The sequence below is a fragment of the Microcebus murinus genome, chromosome 9 (genome assembly GCF_040939455.1).
Source record: "Microcebus murinus isolate Inina chromosome 9, M.murinus_Inina_mat1.0, whole genome shotgun sequence".
Taxonomy (NCBI): domain Eukaryota; kingdom Metazoa; phylum Chordata; class Mammalia; order Primates; family Cheirogaleidae; genus Microcebus; species Microcebus murinus.
In genome coordinates, this window is record NC_134112.1 from 62,376,277 (window position 1) to 62,404,273 (window position 27,997).

Consider the following 27,997-nt stretch of genomic DNA (forward strand, 5'->3'; position numbering starts at 1 on the left):
AATTTGCCTAAAGTTAAATAGTAAATGGTGAAGACAGGATTCAAATCTAGGCCGTTTGGCTCTAAAACATACACTCTTAATCAGGATCTTTGCTGGATAGTCAATTGGAAAAGGTTTATCAGGAAAATTTAACTTGAGAGCTATAAATATTTTCTAAATGAAAGTGAAAGAAAAAGGATACAACCAGAGTCTCCAAAGTATTTTTGTCTGTTTTATTCCTCACCAAACATTTAAAAAACTGATTGATTCTATTTCCTGCTTTGAAAATCGTTTCTATCTTGCATTGCTCATGCCTTTAAAATGAAGGTTTCTTTGTAATATAACAATCAGTGCACTCTTTCTTTCAATTTCTTTATTAAGTTGGTTGCAAAAAAGATACATTCTCATATTGACAATTCTTGTCAATGAATAAAAGCAACAAAAATAAGGCAATAGCAAGATGTGCTTCACATATAAACATTCATGTTTAAGAATAAGAAATCTGGATCCCTGTACAACAAAGATTAGGAAGCAAAATGTGAATAAGCTCTGTATTTAGAACATACCCAAATGTATGTGCAAAGACAATAGATCCATAATATAGTTCATTTAGGTTCCTTTGTTTATGATGCATAATTCCTTAAGTATTCATTTGTGAAATAAGAATGAACATTAAGAAACATGAAATTCGAATTGCATTTATTTTCACAATATCAATGCTAAACTCAAAATAGCAACTTCATTGGCTCTAAATGGTTAAGTTTTCAAAAGTAAAAGGCAATCTTAATTTTTTTTAACCCTCTGAATAGGGTCTACATAAAAAGGTAGATTATTTTACTCTATTTGCAAGGAGACTAGGTCTCAGCCTACGCTTAAATAACATGAGCAACAAAGGACAGCAAACAAACAGCACAAGAGTAATGCCCATACATATAAAAATACCTAGCTGAACCATGCTCTTTCTGCTCATATTGCAAGTCTATTAAACCACCAGCATAATAGAAGCTTACACCTCATGCAACAGAATTACTAAATTAACTATATATCTAATTTCCAAATCCCTGCTCCCAACACAATTTTAGTACACCTATTAAGTACAGCAGGTCATTTAGAAAAACAAAAATAAAACATATACCAAGTCTTTGCAGTTTAAAATTTTTCATAACATGAATATTAGATATAAATTTTGAACTAAATATGTTTTTTTCTAAATACAATTTGTGTAACCACGGCTTTCTTAAAGACCAATCTTAGGTAAATGATCTGTACAAACTTACAGTAGTGTATATTCCAAATAAAGATTTTTCTTCCTATTACATATGACATTATAACTGTTTTCTGAGTGAAGATACATGTTAAGGTTTAAGATGTAAACACTTTGGTAGGCAAACAGCTTAGTGAAAAAATTACTGTTCATTTGAAAATGTATATCATCTCATAATAGGCCCCTGAACTTTCAAATTTACATGTGAGAATACATTTACATCTTAAACTTCTAGGAAAGGCACAGGCTTTATGTAAAAAAGCAGCAAAATTTTAAACCCACCAATTTATTGAAAAAGCCATTACTTTTTATTAGAAACAAATAATGCTTCTCAAGATGTTGGTAACATGTCATAGTATAGACATATATTTCATACAGTGTATTTTTCCCTTTAATTACATTCCAGCAGGAGGTGGAATACCTCCTTGGCTATGGGGGACAGAAGTATTTGATGGACTGTGTAGGCTGGTCTCCTTGTACACAAACCAAGCATTTCCTCCCCAAAGTATCATATTCAGAAAGCCAAAGATCTATGAAAGAAAAAAAAAATATATGAAAATCTAATACCTACTTAAAAATTCATGCACTACTTAAAAAATGTTTTCCTTTAAATATTTAACATTGCCAGGCAGTATACCATTATTTCATTTGAAGTTTAATACCACAAAGTGAAATAATAAAAGACTTTATATTTCAATGTACAAAAATTGGCTTATATAAGGACTTATTCCCGATGAAATAAATCTAAACCTCTAAATCTGTAAATATAAAATCACAACTAAAAGCAATTTCATTTTTTGCATGCTCATTATCATTAAAAAGATGGGATTAAATTTGAGAAAAGGGAAACTCTCCTTTTATTACTTTCTATTTGGACTTCAGTGCTTCAGGGTGAAAAGGAACAATAGGAATCTATGTTGCCTTGCTTTGAGGGCTTTCACTTTTCTCCCATTCAGAATGATTATCAACTGCCCTTGTGTACCTTTTCCCATTTCCCTTCCATCTGTACCTACTTCTCCAACCCAACAGTTGTAGCCAGAAGAGAAGAAGAGCTGCAGAATCTTATTTCCCTTCCCATACACTTTAGTCAACCTAAAAGAAGTTAATCTTCCCAGATATAAATCTGACTAGTCACAAGACAGTCTCAAAGAGAAATAAACTGAAGCTACTTTATTTTAATAGTCCTTTATAAATATAATAATGACTTATGCAACAAGAGTGAAGCAAGAGGCTTGAGAATACTGCATATTACCAAAGGCCAAACCTTTACATCTTTTTGTATATTTGTATACAAGAACAACATTTCTGATATTGTCCAGCTCAAAACACTGTCAAAATAAATGCAAAAAATTGACTTTTAAATTACAAAGTTATAAAACAAAAATTGGGGCAAACTGCCTTTCTAAGGCAGTGCTGACTTTATCCACTGGAAAAACATTTTCTTGAAAAAACATGAGGCCTCTCTGAACATTATATACTCGGTATATTGATAACGTACTTAGTAACAAACATCTGTATTTTTGTAAAATAGCAGACAAAACAATATTTAATACTTCATGAAGACTAAATTTTATAGATTATTTAAGAAACCATAAAAATATTACCTTCATATACCGAGAACAAGTCAGATTTGGACAGCAGGCTTTAAAGTCAGATTGGGTTCAAAACTTGGCTTGCAATTTACCAGCTGTGTCACCTTGGGTGAATTAACACACGAGCTACATCCCTTCCCCCCTTATAAAATAAAGATAGTATCACCACTTCTACATTCCTCTTAGGATGGTTAGATACTTTAAACAAGATATGAGTGTAAAGCCCTTACACAATGCCTAGCATATAATTTCAATAAACATTAGCAACTATTATTACTGCCTTTCAAATAAAAGTCCTGCTTCATCAATTTTAATAAAAAGACTCAGTCATGATCTTGTTTACAGGTAATAATTTTGTTAACAAACTTTTCTTCACTGTTATAAAGTTAAACACTGTATTGTAATTAGAATTCTGATAGCTTAGGAAAAATAAAAACCAATATGCTGATGCAGAGATGTATTGAAAGGTACTGCTTTCTTAAATTACTAGTATGGTTTTTCTAATATGTGAAATAAAAAATTTTATAAACAATGCATACATACCACTGATACATTCAGGGATCCCATACTGGTCACAGAGCCAAAATAACACGTCACTCCTGGCTTCTTACAAGGCATAAGTTCCTGAACAATACTGGGACCAGTAGCTATTTTAATATCTGTAAGAGCTTTAGCCCAGGCTGAAGTGCTCACCAACCACAAAAAAGTGACAACAAGAGTAACAACAAAGTCCTAAAGCAAAAATATATATGAGTTAATAATGAACAGTTAATTTAAAAATATTAAATTTCAAATCCATGATGAAGAGATAGAGATTACATTTAAGCCCATGATACTAATGGCCTTCATGATATACTTTATAAAAAAGGTCACAGCATAGTAAACATTGTTGTTTACTGTTACTCGTACAGTGCCGTAATATGTTTTGATCATCCCCCTCTCTCCTATCACCTTTTCCCAGCTCACTCTCTCTCTGGCACCCCAATCTCAAAAATCCATTGACCCCACCAGGACCGACAATCTGATTCTACTACTTTTGTACTGTCTCTCAACTTCACCAATGACCTCACTTCCTTTAATTAATTTATATTCTACGGTCTTTCATTATAATCCCTTGCATACACTCTCAACTCCCTTATCCTTCTCCTGGTTTCTTATACTGTTCTAGCAAAACTTTAACTTTAGTTAAATCTAATTCTCCATGAGACAGATAATGAAATGGTGAAAAGCACACAACTAAGATAGCTTGTCTCTTTTTAAATTAATGACCACAAATTTTATGAATGCTCATCATGTTAAGAAAAAGACAACAAAAAATCTTTCGAAACATCTTAATAGTAAATTTTTACTGAATCTTTTGCTGTTTATTACATTTCTAAGAATAGAATGGATGGTTTTAATGTTTTAGATAGTTTCTTATTCAACTAACAAGATGAAGAAAAAGAGAACCATTTATTCTCCTTACCCAATCTTCTCTGCTGGGGAACTAAAATTTTGTTAAATAGTATTGGTTAAAAAGATCTAAATAACACTTTAAGTATGCATTTGTATAATACAAAGTGTAAGTCCTATATTCTTTGGCCTTCCTTCAAATAATTGACCTGAGTGGGAATAATGCAAAATTTGTACCCTTTTGACACTATATACTCTAAGCATATAGGTACCTTCAAGGATAGAAGCTCCTACACATCTGCAGCAAAAATCCCTCCAAGCTCAGAATAGGTTTTGAAGCTTATGGAGTGTTTGTTTTTAAAATAAATCTGATTAGTTTTTAATTATTTTGCCAGCCACCTTTGATCATTTATTTAGGATAAATACCAGTAATCTCTTATGAGATATAGAAGCTATATTATATAGCCTGCCCACATGGTCAAACAGCATTGAATAAATGCCTTGTGATTAGAGAACCAAAAACAATTACTAATTATACAAACAGAGGTATTTGCATTTCAGCTTTCCGCTACTCGTCCTTTTAAAAAAATGTAGATCAAACAGATAAGGCTAGAAATATTACAGCTTAAATTTTCTACACTGTGGAAACACTCCCCTTTCTGCTGCTGTACTCTGCTATACATTCTGCCGCAGGTAGACATTTTCTAAACACTTGCTAGAAATACTATGCCTTTTGGACAGGGGTCCTCAAACTATGGACCGAGGGCCACATGCGGCCTTGCCCAGTGTTTTTTGCCCCTGCTGCCTGTCCTGCTTAGCAGCGGACTCGTCCCAGGCCTATAGTGCGTACGTATGAAATGCGCGCTGCACTCTCCAATGGCCCTCCAACGGTCTGAGGAACAGTGAACTGGCCCCCTGTTTAAAAAGTTTGAGGACCCTTGCTTTTGGAGAACTGATATATAATATGAGGTTATCATATGTTAAACAAGTTCTCTCCTCTAGCCTGAAGTTCATATGTCAAATCCTCTTAATTTTCAAGTATTTTCCTCCTTCCAAATTCCTGTGTTTTTTTCTGGTTATGTATGTTATTTCAATCTACTTTGCTGATGGCTTAAGTTATAACATTCTTATATTTCAAAAGCAGGAACTTTTCTGAAAAATGATGCATAAAGTAACCCTAGAGTGAAGAAAAGTGGGGGAAATCCTGGTCCCTACTGACCTGTCCTACTCAGGACTCTAGTCATACTCCACTCCAAGTGAATGGTGCCACTTGGAGTTCTGCAATGCAAAACCCACAGCTGCCTGGGCATCTCTGCTCCTACCAGTAAGTCAGGATATGATTTATAAAAGATTTTTAGGATTTGAGATACCCTATTTTTGTTTGGTTTCATTTTCTGGAATTCTCAATTATTTACATTGTCTAGAACTCTTAAGCTCCTGCTACTTAACACAAAAAAGTGCTACATTTTCTTCAAAAAAGAAAGACTGAAATTTTCATACTTGAAATACTTCTAGAAACACCTCAGCACCGAATTGGGAATATTGCTAAAAAATCTTGTCCTCATTCACAAACAATACCTAAAAATCAATGTCATAATTTGTTTATATTTAAACATTGGGGTATCTCAAAAAAACTTTTTTATATTTATATGATTAAATTAAAAATAGAACTAAAATTTAATTTAGAAGTTGGACTTTACAGACAAGAAGAACCCATTATTTGCTATAGCAACAAAAACCCACTTAAGGAACCAATTCTGGATTATTTCTTTATATAACTACTAATGATCACTCTGAGGTGGAAGATTTCTTGTGACTTTCTGTATGATGCAACTAGAGCAGTTTTACAGTTTTATCAGACAAGAAAACCCCTCTACAAAAATAGATCTGAATGCTGCTTCAAGAAATATGGTATTTTTAACGTTTACCAGCTAAAATATGAGAAATAAATCATTGAAAGATTTAACAAAATAATTAGTTGGGATGACAAAATGGCAAGAAATATCTTCTAAAAAAAGAATTTTAACAAAGTATAATTATCTATATGATCATCTTAGTCCCTTTTTAAATTAAATAAGGCTTGAAGAGTCTGCAGAAGATACAGATTCCTAACATACAATTCCTGTTGGATAAACACTGCAAATTAAAATAGTTGATGTCTATCTTTTGAAAGACCCTTAACAACCAAGAAGTATTTTATAAAAACATCTAGCTTTCTTATGCCCTCTAAGACATAAGAAACAGAATAAATCTGAATGATAAAAGACTGTTTTATTCCTTACTTACCCATTTGCATTTTTACAATCCAGGCAGCAAAAAATTAAAAGTAAATAAATATATAAAACTTGTTATCTTATTTAATAATCCTTCATATTTCAATAACCTTTCCTTTAAAGTGACTTCACAAATAATTACCAGATGTAGTGTTTTCTCATACACATAAGTGATCAGTATCACAAAAATACTTGTTTTCTCTTCAAGTCAATAGCACTAAGACTGACTTTGTAGTTATCCTTATATTATAGTAGAGGTCCCGCTTAAAAGCATGGCGTATATCTGGATTTGCTGCCACCAATAATCCAAGACAGATTCTACTAACTAAATCTCAGCGAATATTTTATTTCTAGCTCAGCAGACTCTAAAGCCAAGACAAATATCGGGACTTCAATTCCAAAACCTTTGTTGGCATCTCAAAGATTCAAAATTAGCTCATGGCTGCCACTAATGCTGAATAGAACAATTATCTGGTTCAGATTTTAAAGAGTTTAGGAATATAGATCAGGAATCAGCAAACTATTTCTGAAAAGGGCCAGATAGTAAATAATTTTTTATCTCTGTCACAACTACTCAACTCAAACACTATAGCATGAAAGAAGCCATAGACAATGTGTAAATGATTGGGTATGGCTGGCTTCCAAAAAAAACTTTAAGTAAAAAAAGAGTGAGACAGATTTGACCTGTGGGCCAGTTTGCTAATCCCTGATACAGACAATTAAGCCCAATAAGATATTGTAAAGGCATAAAGGGAGCCTTAAGAAAAAAGATAAGTAGAAAGTTATGAGACTACTGGTATGATCAGCAATTCTTCAAATTAAAGGCATTAATTTTCTACTTAATTTTTCTGCTGTTTGCAACCTAATATGCTTTATCACATATTTTAGTTTTTTCCAGGTTAAAACAGAGTTAAAAACAAATTTTCCCTAGAGTGCAAATAGGCTTAAAGAACTGAGTCAAATTAACAACGGGAGAAAGCTCAATCTCATGGCAAACATAAGCCAAATTACATTGAACTGGCTTATGCCAAGAATTTTGATTTCCAGTGTAAAATACCTATATTGAACTTCAAATATAACTTTAACAAATTATTTTTTTAATAAAAAGAATAAAATGATTACTTACAACCATGGGAAGTTTACGACTATCCCGATATAGGTTTGTGTAACCAACATAAAGCAGAAGGGCTGCAATGCAGTACAGGAACACAAAGACTGCAAAGGTAACATAGAATTGTGCAGAAGACGAGTAATCGCCTATGAGGACATGATCTTTCCAAAATACTTCACACGCATTTACATGTAGAGGTGACTCAAATGATGCCTGATTCAACCTATTAAAATAAATGTATGAATTACTGGACTCTCCCAACAGAAATAGGAATACTTAAGAAGAATATTGAAATGATATTTCAAAAAATACTACCCAAATATATTAAAAACATTTTCCTTTTGAAAAAGAGGTAAAATTCAAATATTTAAGTGAAATTTTCATAATAAACTTACATAAATTATACCTCATAATTGGTTTATGATTGAATACAGACTGAATTAAATATTTATTTTCATACCAGATACTACCTTCCTACACTACATAGATTAGCCAATTAGGAGGGATTATACCTAATAGTTTACAATTTGAGACATGATATTCCATTCTTGGAGACAAAGTCTGTGTGACTATCCCCAGGGGAGCCAATTATAATGATGACATACATTTTAGCCTTGGATTAATTAGTTACTAACTGAAAATTAACACTGCCTTTAATTTTCCCCATCCATAAATAGCAAAAATACAGTTCGTTGGCAGGAACTATACAGAAGAAGGGGCAAGAGACACAGAGACGCTTTGATGATTACTAAGTACTTATTATCTGACTTATCTTTAATATAGTGATTTTATTTAATTATCAAAACATCCTTACAATTATCAAAACAAGGTAATATTTCCAATTTATTGGGCAAAAAAACTGAGTCTTAGATCACGTAAGTATAGTTAGTAAGTAGAAGAGTCACACCCTGGCTTAAACATAGGACATGTTTGATAGACTTTTCAATAGATATTGAAGTCAAACAGAAGACTTCACAATACAACTGTGTTTCTTCTAATTTAGGGATTCTCACACTACAGTGATAGAGCAGTCTCTATTTTGTTTTGTTTCTTAATTTCCAATCCACCATGGAATGACAGAATAAAAATGTCAAGGCAATGTCATATTGCTATAAAGTTTCTAAATGCTTACTTTCACTTTCTGTATTAATTTGACATAGACCAGAGAATATTTGCAGTCAGGCACTGGTTTGTGTACCACAGTTTTAATAACTTTCTACCCCCCAAATTAATAAATTACTGGAAATCTTAATGAATCAATATGAAAGTAAAAAAAGTTGTTAAGCCATAAAAGCAAATAAATAACTTACCTGAATGGATAACCAAAAGTAGCTATAATAGTTTTATTGTCATTTGCAGGAGGACAATGCACTAGAATTTCTGTTTTGCCCTTAAACCCTCCACAGGTAGCAAAAGCAAAGATGGAAGCAATCTATACAAAGTGACACCACAAAAGAAAAAAGAAAAGAGAAGCATTACTGCACCCAAAACCACAAGGGTCATTTAATTATACTGATTATTAAAAACTGGCTTAATAACATTTTAGAAATTCTTAGTCACAAACTAAACATAGATGATGAAAAACATTTAAAAATTTATTTGCAAATCTCAACAAATATCATTTTATTTTCTCCTGAATATAATATAAAAATTAATGTACCAGCCCATATAACAATTTACTTACAGTATAAGGTAGAAAATTCTATCCTCTGCTCACAACCCTCCAATAGCTTCTGAGCTCTCTCAGAATAAAAACCAAAGTTCATGTAAGTCCTGCAAAATCCTTTTCTCCCTTAGTATTTCTGACCTCATGTCATATTTCTGACTTTTTCTTTACCTTAATTCCTATACAAAAATGTTCTTGCGATTCCTTTAAAAACATGGATAAACTCCTTCTTCAGGGCCTTTGCACTGGCTTTTTACTCTGCCTAGAATAAATGGTTCACTCCCTTCACTCCCACAGCTTCCTGCTCCAGTAGCAGTTCAGAGAGGCCATTTCTTCACCATACTATATTAAATAACAGCGTGCTCTACCCCACACTACCTGTTCCCTCTCATGCTGCTCTACTTCTCTTCCATTGTTATTACCACTGCCTGACACAGCACTCAATTATTTGCTTGTCTGTCTCTCCCTAGAATAGAAACTTGAAGAGAGGTCAGGGACTTGGTTTTGTACAGGGTCACACAAACTCAGCAAATGATAGTAGATAAAATTCAATATAGATCTGACATCAAAGCCTATAGTGAATACTTCATAGAACACCTCCCATGGGTTACTCCAGGGTCTTGAATCTTGTAGGCCATAATTGGTACCATAATAATTATATCAAGGGATTTTTTTTTTTCCATGAAGAAGAGACACATGAAAAGAATCTGGTCACAGATATGAAGAGTCTGAGGTAACATCCAGCAGGTAGTTTGGGGTCTTCTGTTAAGAGTTAATAGGTAATACATGGTTTTTACAGGATTTCAAAATATGTAAAAATAACTTTTATTGGAAAATCTGTCATGAAGTCATTTTTCATCATTTGTACTAAAAATTTTATGTAAAAAAAAAGAATTAAGTGAAGATGGAAGAATGGATACTCTCAGAATAAATATGCATTAACGTACAGAGTAAAAACAAAAGGCCAGAAAAGGAGTTTGGGGCCTATACCCACATTTAGGGTAAGAAAAAAAAAAAAAACAAGATACACAAATTGAACCAATGGAGAATAAACAGGCCAGGAATAGACTAGTATATATAGAGAAATTACACCTAAAAGAGCTGACTTGGACATGACTTAGGAAAGGAGTGTGGTGGTTTTAAAGAGCTGCTCACAGACTCTGATACAACTCCCATAAAAAGGTTGTGCTTAATTTCCCTTCCCTTGAGTGTGGACTACACACAGTAACTTGCTTCTAGAGAAGAAAATATATTAATATTACTGTAGAAGAAATGGGATATCATTTTCTGAAAATGAGTTATGAAAAGCCTATAACTTCCGTCTTCCTTTTTTACTCTCTTAACTTCCTCATTCTGAAGGGGACACCAGCTGCCATGTTGGGAGGCTACTCAGGCAACTTCTAGAGACTCATGTGGTGTGGAACCAAGGACTTCCAGTAACCATACGACTGAGCTTGGAAGTAGATCCTCTGAGGCTTGCCGAGTCATGTGAATGAGCTGGAGACCTTGAGATGACTGAAGCCCCAGCCAACAGCTTGATTGTAACCTTACAGGAGACCCTAAGCCCAAACCACACAGCTAAGCTGCTCCCAGATTCCTTATCCATAGAAACTGTGAAATAATCAATCTCTGTTGTTTGAAGCTAATAGTACGAGCTTTGGGCAATTTGTTATGCAGCAACAGATAACTAATACCAGGAAGGCTGTTCAATAAATGATCCAGATGAGTTGCAAACTTAAATGTAAAAAGTAAGGCTTTAAGAAATTTAAAGATAATAAAAAATAAAATCTGTGACCACATGGAAGAATTAAAGAACCAACCATAAGAGACTGTTAAATTCAACAACAGAAAAATAATTTTTAAAATCAAAAGTCAGCTTTTGAATGTAAAACAAGCTACAAACTAGAAGAAAATATTTGTAATAAACATACTACCCTAAAGGATCTACTAGTATACAGATCTAAAAGAAATTCTTGCTCAAATGTACTAAGAGGCATGTAAAAGAATGTTCATAGTGACATTAGATATATCAAAAATGGGAAGGAGAAAAGCAATACAAAAATGGATAAAACATAGTATATTCTTACGATGGAAAATTATATAGCAAAAAAAATACAGGAACTACAGCTACCCACATCAACATAGATGGATAGTAAACCTAATGCTAAGTAAAAAAAAAAAAAATGTTACATAAGTCTAAAGTATGAAACCATTTTTAAAAAATCTGTTTACTTGTGTATATCACTTTTGCCATGATTTTTATTAGGCCCTCACTATTTTTCACTGGGAGTAACTCAGCAGGTTCTTTCTCTCATTTCCAATTTCATTCCAATCACTGCTCATTTTCTATAGTGTGGGCTCTAAACCTGCAGTGTCCAGTAAAGTAGACAACAGCTACTTGTGGCTCTTGAACATTTTACACATTGCCAGTCTAACTTGAGATATACTCTACTTTTTTTTTGAGACAGAGTCTTGCTCTGTCACCTGGGCTAGAGTACCATGGTGTCAGGCTAGCTCACAGCAACCTCAAACTCCTCTGCTCAAGCAATCCTCCTGCCTGAGCCTCTCAGGTAGTTGGAACTATAGGCATGTACCACCACGCCAGGCTAATTCTCTTTTTAGTAGAGATGGGGTCTCGCGCTTGCTCAGGCTGGTATTGAACTACTGATCTCAAGAGATCCTCCTGTTTCAGCCTCCCAGAGTGCTAGGATTAAAGGTGTGAGCCACCATGCCTGGCCATGAGATGTACTCTAAGTATAAAATATACATTGAATTTTGAAGATTTAGTATGGAAAAATGTAAAAGATCTCATTTATGTTGATTACTTGTTAAAACAATCTGGATATACTAGATTAAGTAAAATATATTGGCAAAATTAATTTCACCTGTTTCCTTTTACTTTTTAGTGTGGTTAACAGAATACTTAAAATTGATCTGAAATAAAAATCTGATCATGTCCCTTCTGTTTAAATGGACTTCCTCAATGGTTTTCCAGACCTAAACTAAAAAAAAAAGGAGAGAAGAGAAGAGAAGAGAAGAGAAGAGAAGAGAAGAGAAGAGAAGAGAAGAGAAGAGAAGAGAAGAGAAGAGAAGAGAAAGAAGAGAAAGAAAGAAATACAAAAAACCCAAACTTCTTAATTTGACATAATAGGCATGGCTGATCTATCCTCAATTTTATCTTTCTAGATTTATGCACACTATATTCCCTGCCAGGTACTCTATGATTCACTTACATCTTACTACTTACTGTTCTGAAACATAGCATGTATTTATGTCTTAGATGTATACATTCTTCTGCTGGGAATGCCCTCCTTTTCTAATTTAGCTCATTTTTAAGGCCCAACCCAATTCCTTGTGGTAGAACTCCTTCTTCTCCTGAGCTACCACAGACATTAATTTTATTACATACTAACTCTACTACATGTGTTTTTCTTATGCATCTTGCTTCATAAAAATCAAATGAAAAAAACCAGTTTCCTAAGTAATACAAAAATTAGCAAATAAACACTACACCACCCTACAGCTTGTTGCCTTTAAAACTATCACCTCTACTGCCCCCTTGTCAGACTATCATATCATTGCACCTGATCATATTCAGGATTTTCAGTGCCTAATTAGCAGAAGGCCTAGCATACAGCAAATGCTCACTAAATAACTGCTTAATTAAATAAAAATTAATTTCTAATAACTTAAAATAAAACCATATTTTGAATCTTATATAACCATTATTTTAAAGCTGTCTTTAAGGATAAAATAATGTCATGTTATCAATTCTGGTCTTATAGAAAAAAGGGATAAAGTACACATTTTATATTAAAGTACAAAATAATCAGAGGGTAAACTATCCAACTACCTCACATTTCCCTATATTCTACTGCTATTTTGATCTAGAATGGAAGTTATATAATGGCAGCCCATTGGTGAAACCTGGCCTTAAGATGTACTTGTGTGGTCTTTCTAGCACTACAAAAAATGTGAATTTGTTGTTGAATTTTTAGTATCAGGATGATACACATACAAATTTGGATTTCCTGCTTTTCCTGAGCAGGTGTGAGAAAACTGGAGAATGGCAATATTATATCCACATTTTCATAAAGCAACAATCAGAACTGAGTGACAGATGCCATTTAAGACAGGGCATGTGCTTTCCAGATTGTTCCCCCTCTATTGCCCTCAGGACACATGTTAGTTGCCAGTAATCAATAACTTATACTACTGTTTTTCTTCTAAATAATTTGCTTCACTCATTTACAAGGCTGGTTCCTATGAGCATTTTTGTTTGTAATCCTAGTCTGAAATGAGGGAGTACTGGTATGCTGATTTATATTTCCTTGGTACTTCTGAAATTCACCTTCCCATCCCTCCCCACTCCATGAAGAATGACTGAAATGCTGACATGGAATTCTATCTGTAGAGTAATTAGTAAGAACCCAGGCACAGGGTGACAGCAAGCTTTTTTTTAGGTTGAAATGTTCCATATTCATCACAGCAGCCCCAAGTTACCAGAGAAAAGGTCCCACTTATATCTCTGCCCCCCAGATCCACACTAGATGACCACTGTGGCAGACCCTTCACTTATTCAGAGATCTGTAACCTCACAGTTAGCATTACAGCCTGGCTTTCTAGAACACTTGTTTTCAAAGTAGACTGGAATTCCAATTAACTGGTGTACAAGATTAAGTATTTAAACTTGTATTTATATTAATATCTACTTTTAGACTTAAATAAGTAATTAAAGCTTTACTGCAATTAATATACCACTGAAACCCAAGCTAGGCCCAGATGTCAGACGTTCGTATGTCAGGACAGCATGCTGGGTATCCTAAAGATAAGAGGAGTCTCATACGTGGAAGGACAATGATAACCTCACCTATTCTTTCACTTTTAGTGTTCATGCATTACAATTTGAGTGTGCCTCGCTAAGTGGGTTTATGGAATAAATTATCTAGTTTTAACCACCTAACCTTTGCAAAATGGACCAGTGGCTTAAAAATATCTTCCAAGAAACTACAGATTGATAATACACACACTCATGTACAAAAGAGAAAATGGATGCAATAATATCCTACATGAGCTAGATTCATCAGCCATATCACAAGGTAAAAACAGACTCTACTTAATCAAATCACTAGAAGGTGGCAAAAAAATTAGAAATTATCAGAATAGTATCTGAAATAAGGATTTAAAAATATGAATGAAACTTACAGAGTGCATAATATGCCTTAGTGTATTAACATAGTAAACTATGCATCTAAGTTATAGATGCATAATGGGGCTCTGCACATAAAATTTTACAGTGACAGAGTACATGATAAAAAATAATTTGGAAACCACTGGTATTTTCAGTGAGTTATATCTATCCTAAAGTCTGAGTCACTTTTCTAACTCCTATTCCTAGACAACGCTCATTCTGAGGATTCTACTGGGGAACACTGGTATTCATCTAATTTATGGGTGTCATTTACATGTTTCTAGTTGCAGGATCCTCACTGCTATTTGATTTCATCATTAATCGGAAGTCATCTACTTAAATTTCTTTCTGTCCAAGATTTATGAAAATGGTAACTGAAATATTCAAAAATAGATATAAAATATATTATTTATGAGTGTTTATGTGCAGAACTAAATGTATGCTGGTTTTACTAAATCAAATGATTGATTATTCAGTACTTAAAATGAACTGTTAACAGCATGTTTGCCTTTACAATCATAAGATTAGATGCCTAGAGCCAACGTATTGATTTTTATGAGCCTAAGTCTGAAACGTTTACTAAAGTTATTCATTTTTAAAAATGTTTTTATTTTTGATGCTATTTCACTTTACTCCAACTGTACAATAAGCAATAAAGTCAGCTATGAAGTGCTTCAGTTTTACTCTATCTCCCTCTGCTTCTAAAGCACAGTCATAGAAAGTTCTGAATAGCCTGCTACTACAGTTCCACAACCCTTAAGAATTGGGATTATGAGACGTAAACTCTAGAGTTCCGGCAGAAATAAACAGCTAGTAGTTTTTTACTAATTCTTACTCATCGCATGTTGAAAACATTTTTATGCCAACTTTATTCTTAAACAATTGTTAAGCTAAGTATAGAACTAAAAATCTCCAAGGAAACGCAATGTATTTATTTAAAAATCATTTTCAGATTCTTCTATTTTCCTGTCTTTTGGAGTGAATCAATGTCCTGATTGTTGATCAGGCTGGCTGTCTTAAAGTAAGCCTGCCATTTCCTGGAAAACTGACAGTATTTGTTGCCACTGATATAATTTGAGCTTTTAAGTATTATAAAAAATAGTTTTCTTCATGTGTTTTAGGATATTTGATGTAGGTTCAGCTTGACTGTTTTTTCCCCCTTTCTATCCATGTCTAGTGGTTTTATGGTCATTTCTGCTTGGCATTCTGAGTCCCCTAGTCCAACACCACACCTTATGATGGGACCCCCAAACCACCTACATAAGAGAATATTCAAGTTATCACAAATCCAGACCTTAAGCATCTAGGTAGATTGGTCCAGTCCAGGTCTTAGTTAGGTGACTATTATCTCTTTCTTTCTTTCTTTCTACATTTTTAAGTACTCAGCTCTATGTAAGTCATAAACCAGATAGCAGGTTGAGCTTTTTCCAGATTAATTCCCAGATCTGAGAATGGTTCTTCTCCCACTCATATTTTCTATTCTGCTTCTGGTCCCCAATGATATTTACCTTCTATTAGAACAACAATTCTCAATGTGTGATCTGTGGACCCCTGGAACCCCTTTCAGGAGAACCCCTTTCAGATTTTTTCAGGAGTCCACAAAGGTCAAAAATAGTTTTATAACAATACTAAGAAATTACTTGCCTTTTATACTGCATTAACATTTGCTCTGATTGGGCAAACACATTGGTGGGGAAAACTGCTGGGCTTTGGTAACAATCAGCAATAGTACCAAACTGTATTTCATTGTCACACACTTGCAGTTTAAAAAAAGTCAGTTTCACTTAAGAATGCCTTTGATGAAGCAGTAAAAATTATTTGTATTAAACCCTGACCCTTGAGTCTTAATGCTCTCAATGATGAAATGGGAAGTATAAATAAAAACTTTTGCTGCATGGCAAATACAATGGTTGTTTCCAGATAAAGCATTTAAGCAAATGAGTTGTAAGCTGAACTAGTGTCTGGCTCTCTCTTTTTTTTTTTTGTTACCACCACCAAAACTCTCCTATCTTCACAAATAGTGGGTTCATGCTCACTGCCTTCACTTTCTTAACCACACCTCCATTCAGCTTACCACAATCTGGCTTCTGATTTTACTGAAACTGCTCCTGCTACAGCCAATAGTCTCTGATTACCAAAACCAAGGGACACAATTTAGTACTTATTTTACTTAACCTTTCTATTGCACCTAACATTTTTGAGCACTCTTTCCTTGAAATTCTAATAATAGAATGATGATGAAATTCTAATAATGATGCCAAGATTTTATTTCTCTCCATCTTCCTAATGATTCCTTCTCCACTTGGCAGCAGTTATCTGTTAAATCTGCAGCCCAAGCTTGTATTTTAAACTCTTGATCCACGTATATAACTGCTTATAGGATACCACCACTTATATAAGAGCTAAAAGAGACCACAACTCAATGCATCCCCTATTGACCCTCCATTAAAAAATCTGCTCCTCTTCCTCTTAAAGAGGTACCTTGGATAATGATGCCACTACCAACCCAAGTCAGAAATACAGCAGTCATCTTAGAGGCCTCCCTCTTCTTCACTTTCCAAATATATTCTATTAATAATTTCTAAACCTCTCTATCCCTAATGCAACTAATTTTAGTCCCTCATAATTTTTCAAGCAACAGATCTCCCTTCCTCCAAGTCTGACCTTTTCAATCCACCCTCTACACTACTGACAAAATGATAATTTCTAAAAGGCAAATCTAATTATATTCTTCATTTGTTTAAAACCCTTGAGTAACTTCCTATACCCTATAGTAGGGATTCTGGGCTTGTTATCCAAAAAATACCCCAATATTCTGTACTCTGCACATATGCATTTTCCTAAGGAAAGGGCCCAGATTACCAAAGATTAACCTGAGGGGGCAAGCTCTTTGAAACCTTTCGGAATCATCTCAAACCATATCTTCCCTGTACATATTCCAGCCAACCCTCTATTACTTTAAGTTCTTATACAGGGCTATGTTGCTTCAACTTTTCACACCAAGTGGCTTCCCAGCAAAGGGAACTTAAGAGTCCCTTTGCTTAGGAAGCCACTCTTCACCCACTCCCCAACTGAACAAGTACTCATCCTTCAACTGTTCTTTCCTCTCTGAAGTCCTCCCTAGCTTCTCTAAGCAACTGCTCTCTCCCACCTTTCATTTACTATACTTTGCATATACTTTATTATAGTATTTATTATATGGCACTTTCATATTTATTTTCATGCCCTTCATCCTTAATAGATCATGAGGAAAAGACCATGTTTCATTCATGTTTGAACGCTAGTGTTTAGCACAGTGCTGGTATATAATAGATACTCAAATATTTGTTGAATAAATATTCAGTACACCATTAACAATGTGTAGTCTGTTCATAAAAGGCTCTCCTGTGGATTAACAAGCTGTTCAAACTAAGTGTAGTATTTCCTTAAGTTTAAAACAAGATATTTTTCAAAATACATCAGAAACTAATGAATATCACTGGTGCTTTAAAATATTAAGGAAAAAATTTAAGTTTTTAAAAAACCTGACAAATAATGTAAGTGCAAATATAAATAACTGCTTAATTAAGTGAAAATCTAAGTTATTATTTATAAATTAATTGCAATCCTCAATGAGATTCAATCTACTGGGTGGAAGACTCTTAACTTTTATATTTGACTAGCAATGTGAATTTCCTCCTGCAATTTTTAATTTTTATATGCCAAATAACTTCCTATATATTTAAACCTGGACCTACATTTAAAAAAACTCTAAGTATATACATTTATGTGTCGTTAAAGTATACATCTGTATGAAATCAGCACTATTTCAGTTTTCAGAAAAGACCAAGCAAAACTCTCAGGGAATGGTGTAGGTAGGAAATCCTATTAAGTACCCATCAGAGAATCTTAGTTTTTGTGTTGCTTTTAAAAACATCCTCGGTAGGTTATTTAAAATAGGAAACTGGAAGTTCTCGTTCTTCTTCATCACCTTATCACTGAAATAAAGGGTGGAAGAGTAATGGATGTAAATGTTGCTGGCTATAAACACAACTTGCCTGCACAGAGAACAGATGCCAGCTGTCTATTAATACGAACCTGAAAATGAGCACTGAAATATGTGCCGGGCCACTAAGTTTGAGGGAAGCCTGCAGTGTCTGGTTTATTGCTAACTCCTCCAAGTGACTGATTATTGCCAACGTCGAATTAATAAGTCTCCTCTGATGTTAATGATTGTGAGTGTTCCCAGGAAAGGACTAAAAGATGACTTTCCAAACAATATGTCGCTTGGAAATACCCAAAACAAACTCAATGTCCATTCCTGGCGTGTTAATTGAACCGAACTGACTCAATGCCTCGTGTTAAAAGTCCTTTACTCCGCTTCTCTGGCCCACAGTTTATTTTCAACTACTTTTATTTCGGACCCGATCTTAAAGCAAATCAAGAAGGGAAAGTTTGTCAAATCACTTCCACAAGACAAAGTCGGCTTCCGAGGCAGCCGGGCCGCACAAAGCAGGGACGCACCCGCTGACCCTCTCGGGGAGCGACCTGGGGCGTCGGGTTTCGGTCAGACCGCAGCAGGAAGTTTTCCCTTCCTTTGCGGCAGGCAGCGGAGCCAAAGGGAAACCTGAACTCCCCCTCCACGGGGCACCCAGAGGTGAGCTCTGGTGTGGGAGGGCGGCTCCTCCCGCAGCGAGGCGGCTGAGGGGCTCGTGATTCGACGCCGGCCGCGGCGTCTCCGCCCCGCGCGGCCCAGCCGCGGCCTCCCTACCCTGCCCAGCCGCCCACTCCCGTCCCGCGGCGGCGGCGGCCTCAGCGCCCGCGCGGCCCCCGCCTCCCCGCCGAGGGCCTCGCCGCGCGGGCTGCACTCACCCACTCGAGGACCTTGATGAAGCCGAGCGGCTCCTTGAGCGGGTTGAGGTTGAGCTGGAAGGCGGACATCCTCTGAGGGAAGGACCGAGAGAGAGTCAGGACGGCGGGGCGGAGGAGGAGGGGACCGACGAGACCCGCGCGACCGGGCGGCGAGGAAGGGCAGGCGGGGCGGGCGGGCTGGCTCGGGGGCGGGCCCTGGCGGCCGCGGGGCGGGGCGGGGCGGGGCGGGGCGGCGGTTGAGCCGCTGGCTGTGGCGCTGGGGCGGAGACGGAGAAGGACGGCAGAGGAGGCGAGGGGCGGGACGGGGCTGGGACGGGGAGGCTCCTCCCCGGGCCGCACCTGGCCGAGCCGGCTGATCCGCTGGCGAACCAAGTAGACATTGGACGCCATGCTGCGTGCGCCGCGCCCCCTTCCTTGAAGGCGGGCCCCCGGCGCCCCGTCTCCTCCCGCGCACGCGCGCGCGCCTCAGGCTCGCGCCGCACTTCCGGGCCCGCGTCTGCGCAGCGGGGGCGCCTCCCGCGCAAAGCCCTGGCTGCCGGTCCCCACGCCGGCTCTCTGGCTCGCAGCTCCCGGTGCGGCCTCCCCTTCCCCCATCTCCTTCACAGATCTCAACTTTTAGTTGAATTTCTAATGTACTGACACAGGTAGAGGCTCGTTTCAAGGCTTGTGTTAGGGGCTTTTTATTAAAATGGTGGAAAGTTATTGCGGAACGACGAGCTTTCGGCGACCACGCTGTAGGGTACTTCAGAAGCGTGATTCACCAAACTTTCCTACGGAAATTAGGTTTTTCAGAGTTATCAGAGCCATGGGTGAAAGATGAAAGGAAAGGTTATACTTAATAGAAAAAGGCCGTGGACAGGCCCTTAGTGACTTACACGCTCCTACCCTGTCAGGTCCTCTACTTGGGGCACACTTGGGTCTTTCTTCAGAAGGCTGACACCTCCTTCAAGACTTAGATGACAATGTAGATGAGCTCTCCTCCTGGAGGCTAGTTATCTGAGCACCCCAAGGCAGTGATCTACTTGCTGTCTTCCTCAATACCTGGAAAGTTCGCGGAGAGCTGGAGTGGTGTCCTGTTCATGTTTATGACAAGATGGTTAACAACGTGTAACACCTAGTAAATAAGGAAGAAAGGACATTAACACGAGAAGATCCCCATACCAGCCTCCAAGTATTACTGTGTATACACGAACTAAATTTCCAAGCACAAATATGAATTAGGTTACTTGCCATTGAAGTTATTCCATCAGGGTTGACAACTGTGGTTGAACATCTCTCTAGAAAGCTAACCATTTCTCTTTTTGAAACCTATTTACCTCCTTTGCTGCCCAGAGAGTGCAAAGAATATATTTTAATTTCCTTGCAGATAGAGACAATCTTATTCTTTCTATCCTGGCTCCCATTCCTCAGTCCCCAGCACACTCAGTCCTCAGAGGGTGCCTAATGGATGGTTGCAGATTCCTCTTACTAAGGAAGAAGGCATCAGGGAAGCCCCTCAGGGTTAGGTCTGTGAAAGGTGACCTGGCATTGCTACACAGCGCACCTGAGACCACTATGAGCTATATTCCAGGTCTTCCAGTGTGCTCTCTCTCTCCCGCTGGTTTCTATACCTTCCTCTCAGTACTTTTCTTTTTGTTCTCTTTAGCCAGTTTTTTAAAGTTTTTATTCCCATTCTGTTGAGGCCTTTTAGGTGCGGGTATTGGAGATCCAGGGTGGAATAGTGAATAGTAGGACTGTTTAGCTTGAGCTTCACACTCATGGAAACTCAAATTAGACTCTTACTGTTTCAAAATAAGATATACACTAACAGAGTGGAAAGATGTTCACCTTGCAACTTTATCAACTTTACAGATCTAAAACGTCATAAGTTAGTAAACTAGTTTTGGCATTTCTTCTTTTTTTTTCATTTATTCAAATCTCAGAAATGGGAATTGGCTGGGTGCTTTCTCAGCTTCTGAGCTTATCTTTCTGTTGTTTCTGTTCAGCCCCTTGTCACTTTCTTTCCTCCTTGTTCAAGCCCACCAGTGGCAGGCATGATTGGCTGTTGGAAAGAGCCAGAAGCTCTGGGCACAACATGTTCCAGGTCTACTCTACTAGGGCTGTTATGGAAAATAATACTTGTTATGCAAAATTGTTCTATTGGTGGTAGCAGTATTGGGCTCTATCTGTGGTAGTATAATTATAGCCAAGTTACCTACATAATTTGTTTTGTTTCATTTTTTCCTTTGCTGTTTATAAAATATGTGCCAGACTGTAATACTTGGGATTTAGGGATGCTCAGAAGACCAGAAAGGAAGCTTTATGTAGACCAATCGTATCATTGGCTTACTGTAACAGTCTTTTGTTTTTCTCAATGGGAATACAAAATTTCGGTCATTTTTATTGGCAAAATAAGACTTTGTAACTCATTCCCAACCAATATTTTTTTTCCTTTTTCTGAAAATACAGTGTTTAATATCAACAAGTTCAAAACCTGAGTTTTTCTTATAAATACAAATAGGTTTTCTTTTTTTCACTAATGAATTCAACAATCATTTTGGAAAAATTTAAAAATAACTGTAAGTTTATCTAAAGTATACAATAGATTGATTCAATAGGCCTAGTAAGTTAATCTCAGAATAATTATTATAGAGATCTTTTTAAATAAACTTTCAATTTTTTAATACTTTTGATTTATAGAAAAGTTGCAAAGTACAGAGTCCTGTATATACTACTTCACTCAATTTCTCCTAATGTTAACATCTTCTATAACCATCTACATTTTTCAAAACAAATTAATATTGATATATCACTATTGACTAAACTATAGAATTTTTCAAACTTCATCACTTGTCCATTAATGTCCTATTTTGCCATAGGTTCCAACCCAGGAAACCACATTTAATCTAATGAGGTCCTTTTTGAAAGGGTGTTCATGTAAGTAGAGGGAAACAAGTAAGACAAAATCATTTTTGATTCTGTTGAAAACTGAGCAAAGTGCATGAGATAGATTCAGTATGTGGCAAATTGCCTTGACCTCAGAGGCCTCCTACTTTGTGGCTGCTACCTAGGTATCAGCACTGCCCCACTTAGGTTCCCTGGTTTTGGTGTCGCAGCTTGTATCTGTGATTGCCTGCCACATATAATGAATTCAAGTGCATGTCTAAAACTCTAAAGTCTGGTGTCTGCTCTCTTAGCCCTGGACCCCACCACCCACACTAAGTATAAGCTTCTGGAGAGTCCCTTAGGCTTCTGCAGTCTCTTAGAGCAGTGGTACAATTCAGTGGTTAACAGCCCAGCTGCTGTCAGATTCCTGGGTTTGAACCCTGCTTCTAGTTTGTGACCTTTAGCAAGGGGTTTGACCTTCCTAAGTTTCCGTTTTCTCATCCCCATTTTGCAGAGAGGTGATGAGAGATGTAGTGAGGTTTAAATTTTATAATCATCAGAGATCATTTAGAAGAGTGCCTGGTACAGAGTAAGAACTCAGTAAATGCTACCTGTCATTGTCACTGTGTTCCAGAAACAGTGGGTGTATCAGTCTACCAATTGGGTGGTCAAGTAGCAACAACGACCTAGTGCTAGAGCAGAAGTCTTTTAAGGAAATCAGCTGTATTAGTTAGAGAGAATGAGAGCCACAAGGAAGACTGTTTCATTGATAAAAAGAAAGAAATATGAAATGAGAATAGACTTCTAGAGAGCAAAGCAAATGCAATTTTTTATTACTGAAAATCATGTGGAGCAAAGGTCATGTTAATCCTTTTTGTGTGGGTCCAATTTTAATCTATTTGTGTGTGAAGTTGGCACAGTTCTCATCACCATCTCAAGCTTAGCTCACATTTAAGCAATGAATAAACAGGGAATATGTTGTAATTTGTAGAGGTTAATTTTCTAATAATCATCACAAGTACTGTAATTAGGTTTCTAAAGAAAAAAGGCTTACGGTATAATAACTATTATGTAATCACATAACTTGGCCTTTATGTAGTGTTTTGCATTTTTCAGAGAACTTCCCTAGTCATTTTTTCATGCAATCCTTGAGTTAAAAGGAGAGTGTAGGAATTATGATCCACATTTTGCTGATGTGAAAACTAAAGCTCAGAGAAGAAAGCATATTAGGAAAGGCATCAGAGAGTAAGTGACACAACACTGAAGCTAGAGAGATGTGTTGAGGTTTCCCCAGGTAGATGGGGTAGGGAGTTTTTAGCAGAGGTGCTGCAGAGGGTTGGGCATAGTGACAGAGGAGAAGGGAGTTCTTTAGTGGGACCAAATACTTTGATATGTCTGATGCTTTGGATACAGGGAGCAGTGTAGAGGCAGGGCCTTATATGCCAGGCTGAGTTTGGACTTTATTCTCTGCCAGCGAGTTGCTTTCAGGCAGAGGAGAGTAACAAGATCAAATTTCAATTTAGGAAGATCACTATGACAGACATGTAGAAGATGAACCAGAAAGATTTTTAGCTGGTAGGTTCAAGACAGCTGATATTTTCTAAAACTGTTGGTCATGAGATCACAGGTCCCAGGTAAGGTGACAATGAGCAAGAACAGACAGCCAGGTTGGCATTAATACTGCTTGCAACAAAAGCATGAGATGCAGACACGGAAACTGCTGGCTCCTGCCCTAGATTTGTCAAATCTACAAATTTTCCTGGAGCATTACCATTTAATTTCCTGTGGTCTACCTCGTCTGTGTAATGAGTTTATTTGTATGGCACCAGTTTTGCATATGTTAATCAATAGAATACTTTCTACTTCCAAATCAGAACTTCAGAATGAAGACAAAGGTGAACATGTCTCAGGCCATCCCAGAATCATGTCCAAGGGTGAGGGTTCAGCACGCTGCCTAAGCTATGTAAGCAGGGTTGATATGGAGATTTTAGGATCCAATTTTGAGCAGCATCTGTCAGAAGTGATTAGTCAAAGGACTACCATGTTTTATCATCTCCCTGGAAAGCAGAGATTTATACAGTTTCCAAGTTTAACATTGTATTATACCCAGGGCTGTCTCTTAAAATCAGATGGAAAGCAAAACAAAATGTCCACTGGTTCTGTATGAATGGATTGTTTATCTTACTTGCAATGGCACAGAGAACTGACTTCCTGCCAAGGAGAGAACAAAGTTGATAGATCTTCTGGGACAGTAAAATGGGTGAACAAAGTGCTTTGTGTTAAGCATACTGGATAGAATTGCCCTAGGAGCTGAACTTCCTGTATCTAAGATGGGAAACCCAGAGAAATGCACAGTTGCCTTTCCCTCCTAGGTCTGGCCCTGTAAAATTTGTGCCAGAACCACTATGATCTTCTGAGTGACATCATAGCATTTCTTACAAGAGTATGGATCACCTATGGTAATCATTTTCAGTGTTGACTAGTCACATGCCCAGGAAGTCTATAATCTTATCAACAACAAAAATCAATCTTCTAACATGATACAAAGAGGGGAAATAAAGAAATGCCTGAGTGGAAGCTAGCCAGGAAAATTCTGATGCCAATGAAATCATGGCAATGGCAGTTTGTATATTATTTCTCTAGGAAGCATAGGAAACTTTACACGGTAGCTGTGTTTCAAGAAAGTTAAATATTAAGAGTAACTTTTGTAAATGGAATTGTACTTTAAATATACTTTAGGAGTTGGCCATTTAAAGGAATCTTTTGGAGAACCTGCTTGTGATTATTCTTTATGTTTCATAGGTTTGTATTTTTTATACTTTCCACCCATCCCAATTTGTTTTTTTGTTTCTTTCCTTTTTTTTTTTTAGAGACAGGGTCTCTCTCTTTTGCCCAGGCTGCAGTGCAGTGATGTCATCATAGCTCACTGCAGCCTCAAACTCCTGGGCTCAAGAGATCCTCCTGCTTCAGCCTCCTGAGTAGCTGGGTCTATAGGTGCATGCTACCACACCTAACTAATTTTTCTATTTTTTGTAGAGATGAAGTCTCACTATGTTGCCCACGCTGGCCTTGAAGCCTCTGGCCTCAAACAATCCTCCTGCCTCCCCCCTTTGCCTCCCAAAGTGCTAGGATTACAGGTATGAGCATCCATGCCTGGCCCGATTTCTTTAAAGCAACAATGATTTGTAATTGTTTTACAAATTAAATAAATTGGTCTTTGCTTTCTGAAGCCATTTCTTTAGTTGTCTTTTCCTTGAGGGAAAGCAAGGGGTTTTTTTGTTTGTTTGTATTTAAACCCCTCTGCCTTATTAATATTTCTCTGTGTTGTTTTTTTCATTATGGTGAGAAGCTTAGGAATTTATTGACTCTGATTTTGTAGTCAAGGCAGGTGACTACTTTTATGATTACAATTAGGCATGACAGAATGAGGAAAGCCCTGACCAGCTCACCACCCACCTAGGACTATCCATATATCCCACTGCGCCATCACATGGGCTCTGAAATGCCATTGTAATACATTCCTTCTCTTAGGCTAACGGCTTTATGTTTTAGAATACACACACTTGAGAATTATTGCATGAAGTGATCTAGTACTACATAACTTTAACAGGAAATTATCTGAGTATTTTTCTCCTGGCAGTGAAAAAAAATGGGAGTTTTAATAGGAGTGCAAGAAAAAGATAATTTTGGAATGCAGGGTACCATCCCAAGAGGACAGGCTTAACTAAAGGGAAAAGTTCCAGGCTGCCAAGAAGTTGCAAAAAAGATGCTGAATGTTTATGAAGTAATGGTGGAGAAGCCGCTCAGTATTGAAGAAAACGAAAAAGAAAAGAAAACTAAGGCAAATTTGGATTTAATTTAGCTTAGGGAAGACTGAACTCTTTTAGCATTCGTAATTTCAAGGTTTGCCAATCATTTGAGAAGAAAGAGAGCCCTGAACATTTCATACCTTCCTTCTGGTATTTATTGATCCACCCATATATGTACTAGATACCTTACTAAGAGCTGATCATACAGACTGGAACAAGACATTCTTGTCCTCAAAGAGTTTATATTCTAAAGGGAAAGATAGGCCAAAGAAATAAATAAACAAAATGAAAAGATATTTTCAAATCGTGGTAAGTACAATGAAGAACACAAAACATACCTTTTATATTTTTTGTTTCCTGCTTTACAATTTGAATACCCTGCAAAATCTATAAAACAGAGAAAAATTGGCAAGGGCTATAATATTTGTAATCTACATAATTAAATACTGTTGAATCATGTCCTATGTAAGCAAGTTTCTAGGGATAATGCTAGGACACTCTCAGTACTCTTTGAAATTCTGTCCACTCAGTGTTCTAGAGCCAATTCTAGTAATTAAGCAGGTGAGATTGCTGCCTATGTAGCTTGATTTTAAAACTAACTTTCTACTTGCTAGTCCCACCAACAACACAATACTCACCTTCCTGTTACATATCCAGAAATTCCAGGGTTGAGAATTCTAATAGACTGCCCTAAGGAGAAGAACAAAGAAATGTGATTAGTCATGGAGCAGCTGGTGACAAGAAGAAGAGAGAGGAATGACGAATATGCCCAGAGCCCTGAAAAAAGGCTAACAAGGAAACTGATTGAGAACATTCCACGAAGGAGAGAGAACTCACACCAGTCCAAGATCAGTAACTCAGGTTAAGAGAAGAGGGAGAGTGATGAGCAGAACTACTCTTAAATTTAAGAGTATAGTGTAGGGAACCTATGTACGAAACTGCAAAACAAGCCCCTGAGGACCTGTTGCCCAGTGTTAATGAAGGACTATGTTACACTGTTAAATATGTACTATGATAGGCTGCGTGGTCCTAAACACTCTACTAAAGCCATTAGAAGTCAGGTAGATAACTTATGTTTATATTACAAGGATAATTGTACTATTGTTACTAGAACACTGAGAAATAATATATTTATGCCTTGTTCTCATGTCCCTAACAGTGAAAGAAACAATAAGAGCAGAATTAACTAGAATAATCAAACTACTATCTTCTTGGGACTTTTGGTGGCATACATTTTATGTCTGCCCAGCATCCCTTTGGGGGAACGTGCTCCCTCCCCCCACATCCCAAAGTATACCTTGTCATGTGGTTTGGCCCAAGAAGGGGTACATAATCCAGACTCAGCCAATCAGAGTATTTTATTGCCCTAGTTACAGTGATTGGTTCATGAAAGCGCATGTGATTTAAGTTGGACCAGTTGGAAGTCTCTCCAGGTATTTTACCAGCTCTCTAGAAAAATACTCTTTTTCTAATATCACAGGTTCTAAAATCTCTAGAGATCTGGAGCAGCCAGGATCCATCTTGCCGCTACATAGAGGAAGTAGCTTAAAGATGAGGCCAAGCAGAGGCAAGCAATGCTAGAAAAGATAGGGAATGGGAGAAGAAAGAGTCCAAACAGATTCTTTATCCATTCTAAGAGATCCCTGTGTGGATGAAGCTGAGTAGAAGGACAGGTTTCTACTAGCTTATTAGAATGGGACAGTTAGGGGGCTGTGACTCACCATAGAACTAGTTGTCTTTGTCAGGAGGGCCAAACTCACCCAGGAAATTTACAGTGGTAGGGAGTGATGATAGCAAGTAACCAGGCTGGGACTTACTTATAGTTATTTGACTTTGAATAATTTCGAGATTGTTATATACCTGCCCACTCTCACTGAAGCCTTTGTATGCCCTCCGCTGCCTTAAGTCAGCCTCAGTTGCCTGATTCACCTGGGAAAAAGAGTGAGGAAAAAATAGGAAGCCTGAGATGGTATCCAAGTCCAACATAATGGTTTTGTTGTCTTT

General features: G+C 37.0%; 1 protein-coding gene across 1 annotated transcript; it reads right to left on the reverse strand.

The window, feature by feature from the left end:
- Positions 1 to 334: 334 nt before the first annotated feature.
- On the reverse strand, positions 335 to 19,762 carry SYPL1 (synaptophysin like 1). Its single transcript, XM_012746445.2, has 6 exons — positions 19,659 to 19,762; positions 19,320 to 19,391; positions 8,922 to 9,043; positions 7,627 to 7,834; positions 3,379 to 3,567; positions 335 to 1,773 (listed from the first exon to the last, which is right to left on the reverse strand). Exons 1-6 carry the CDS (start codon positions 19,707 to 19,709, stop codon positions 1,639 to 1,641), a joined length of 777 nt encoding a protein of 258 aa, XP_012601899.1. The 5' UTR covers positions 19,710 to 19,762; the 3' UTR covers positions 335 to 1,638.
- Between the last annotated feature and the right edge of the window lie 8,235 nt (positions 19,763 to 27,997).

Coding starts and splice junctions, on each gene's coding strand:
- SYPL1 (XM_012746445.2), bottom strand. CDS start 19,709: ATGGCGTCCAATGTCTACTTGGTTCGCCAGCGGATCAGCCGGCTCGGC. Junction 3,568..7,626: donor GTCGTAAACTTCCCATGGTT/GTAAGTAATCAT, acceptor TTTTTGCTTTAG/GACTTTGTTGTTACTCTTGT. Junction 1,774..3,378: donor GATCCCTGAATGTATCAGTG/GTATGTATGCAT, acceptor TTTCTTTCATAG/ATCTTTGGCTTTCTGAATAT.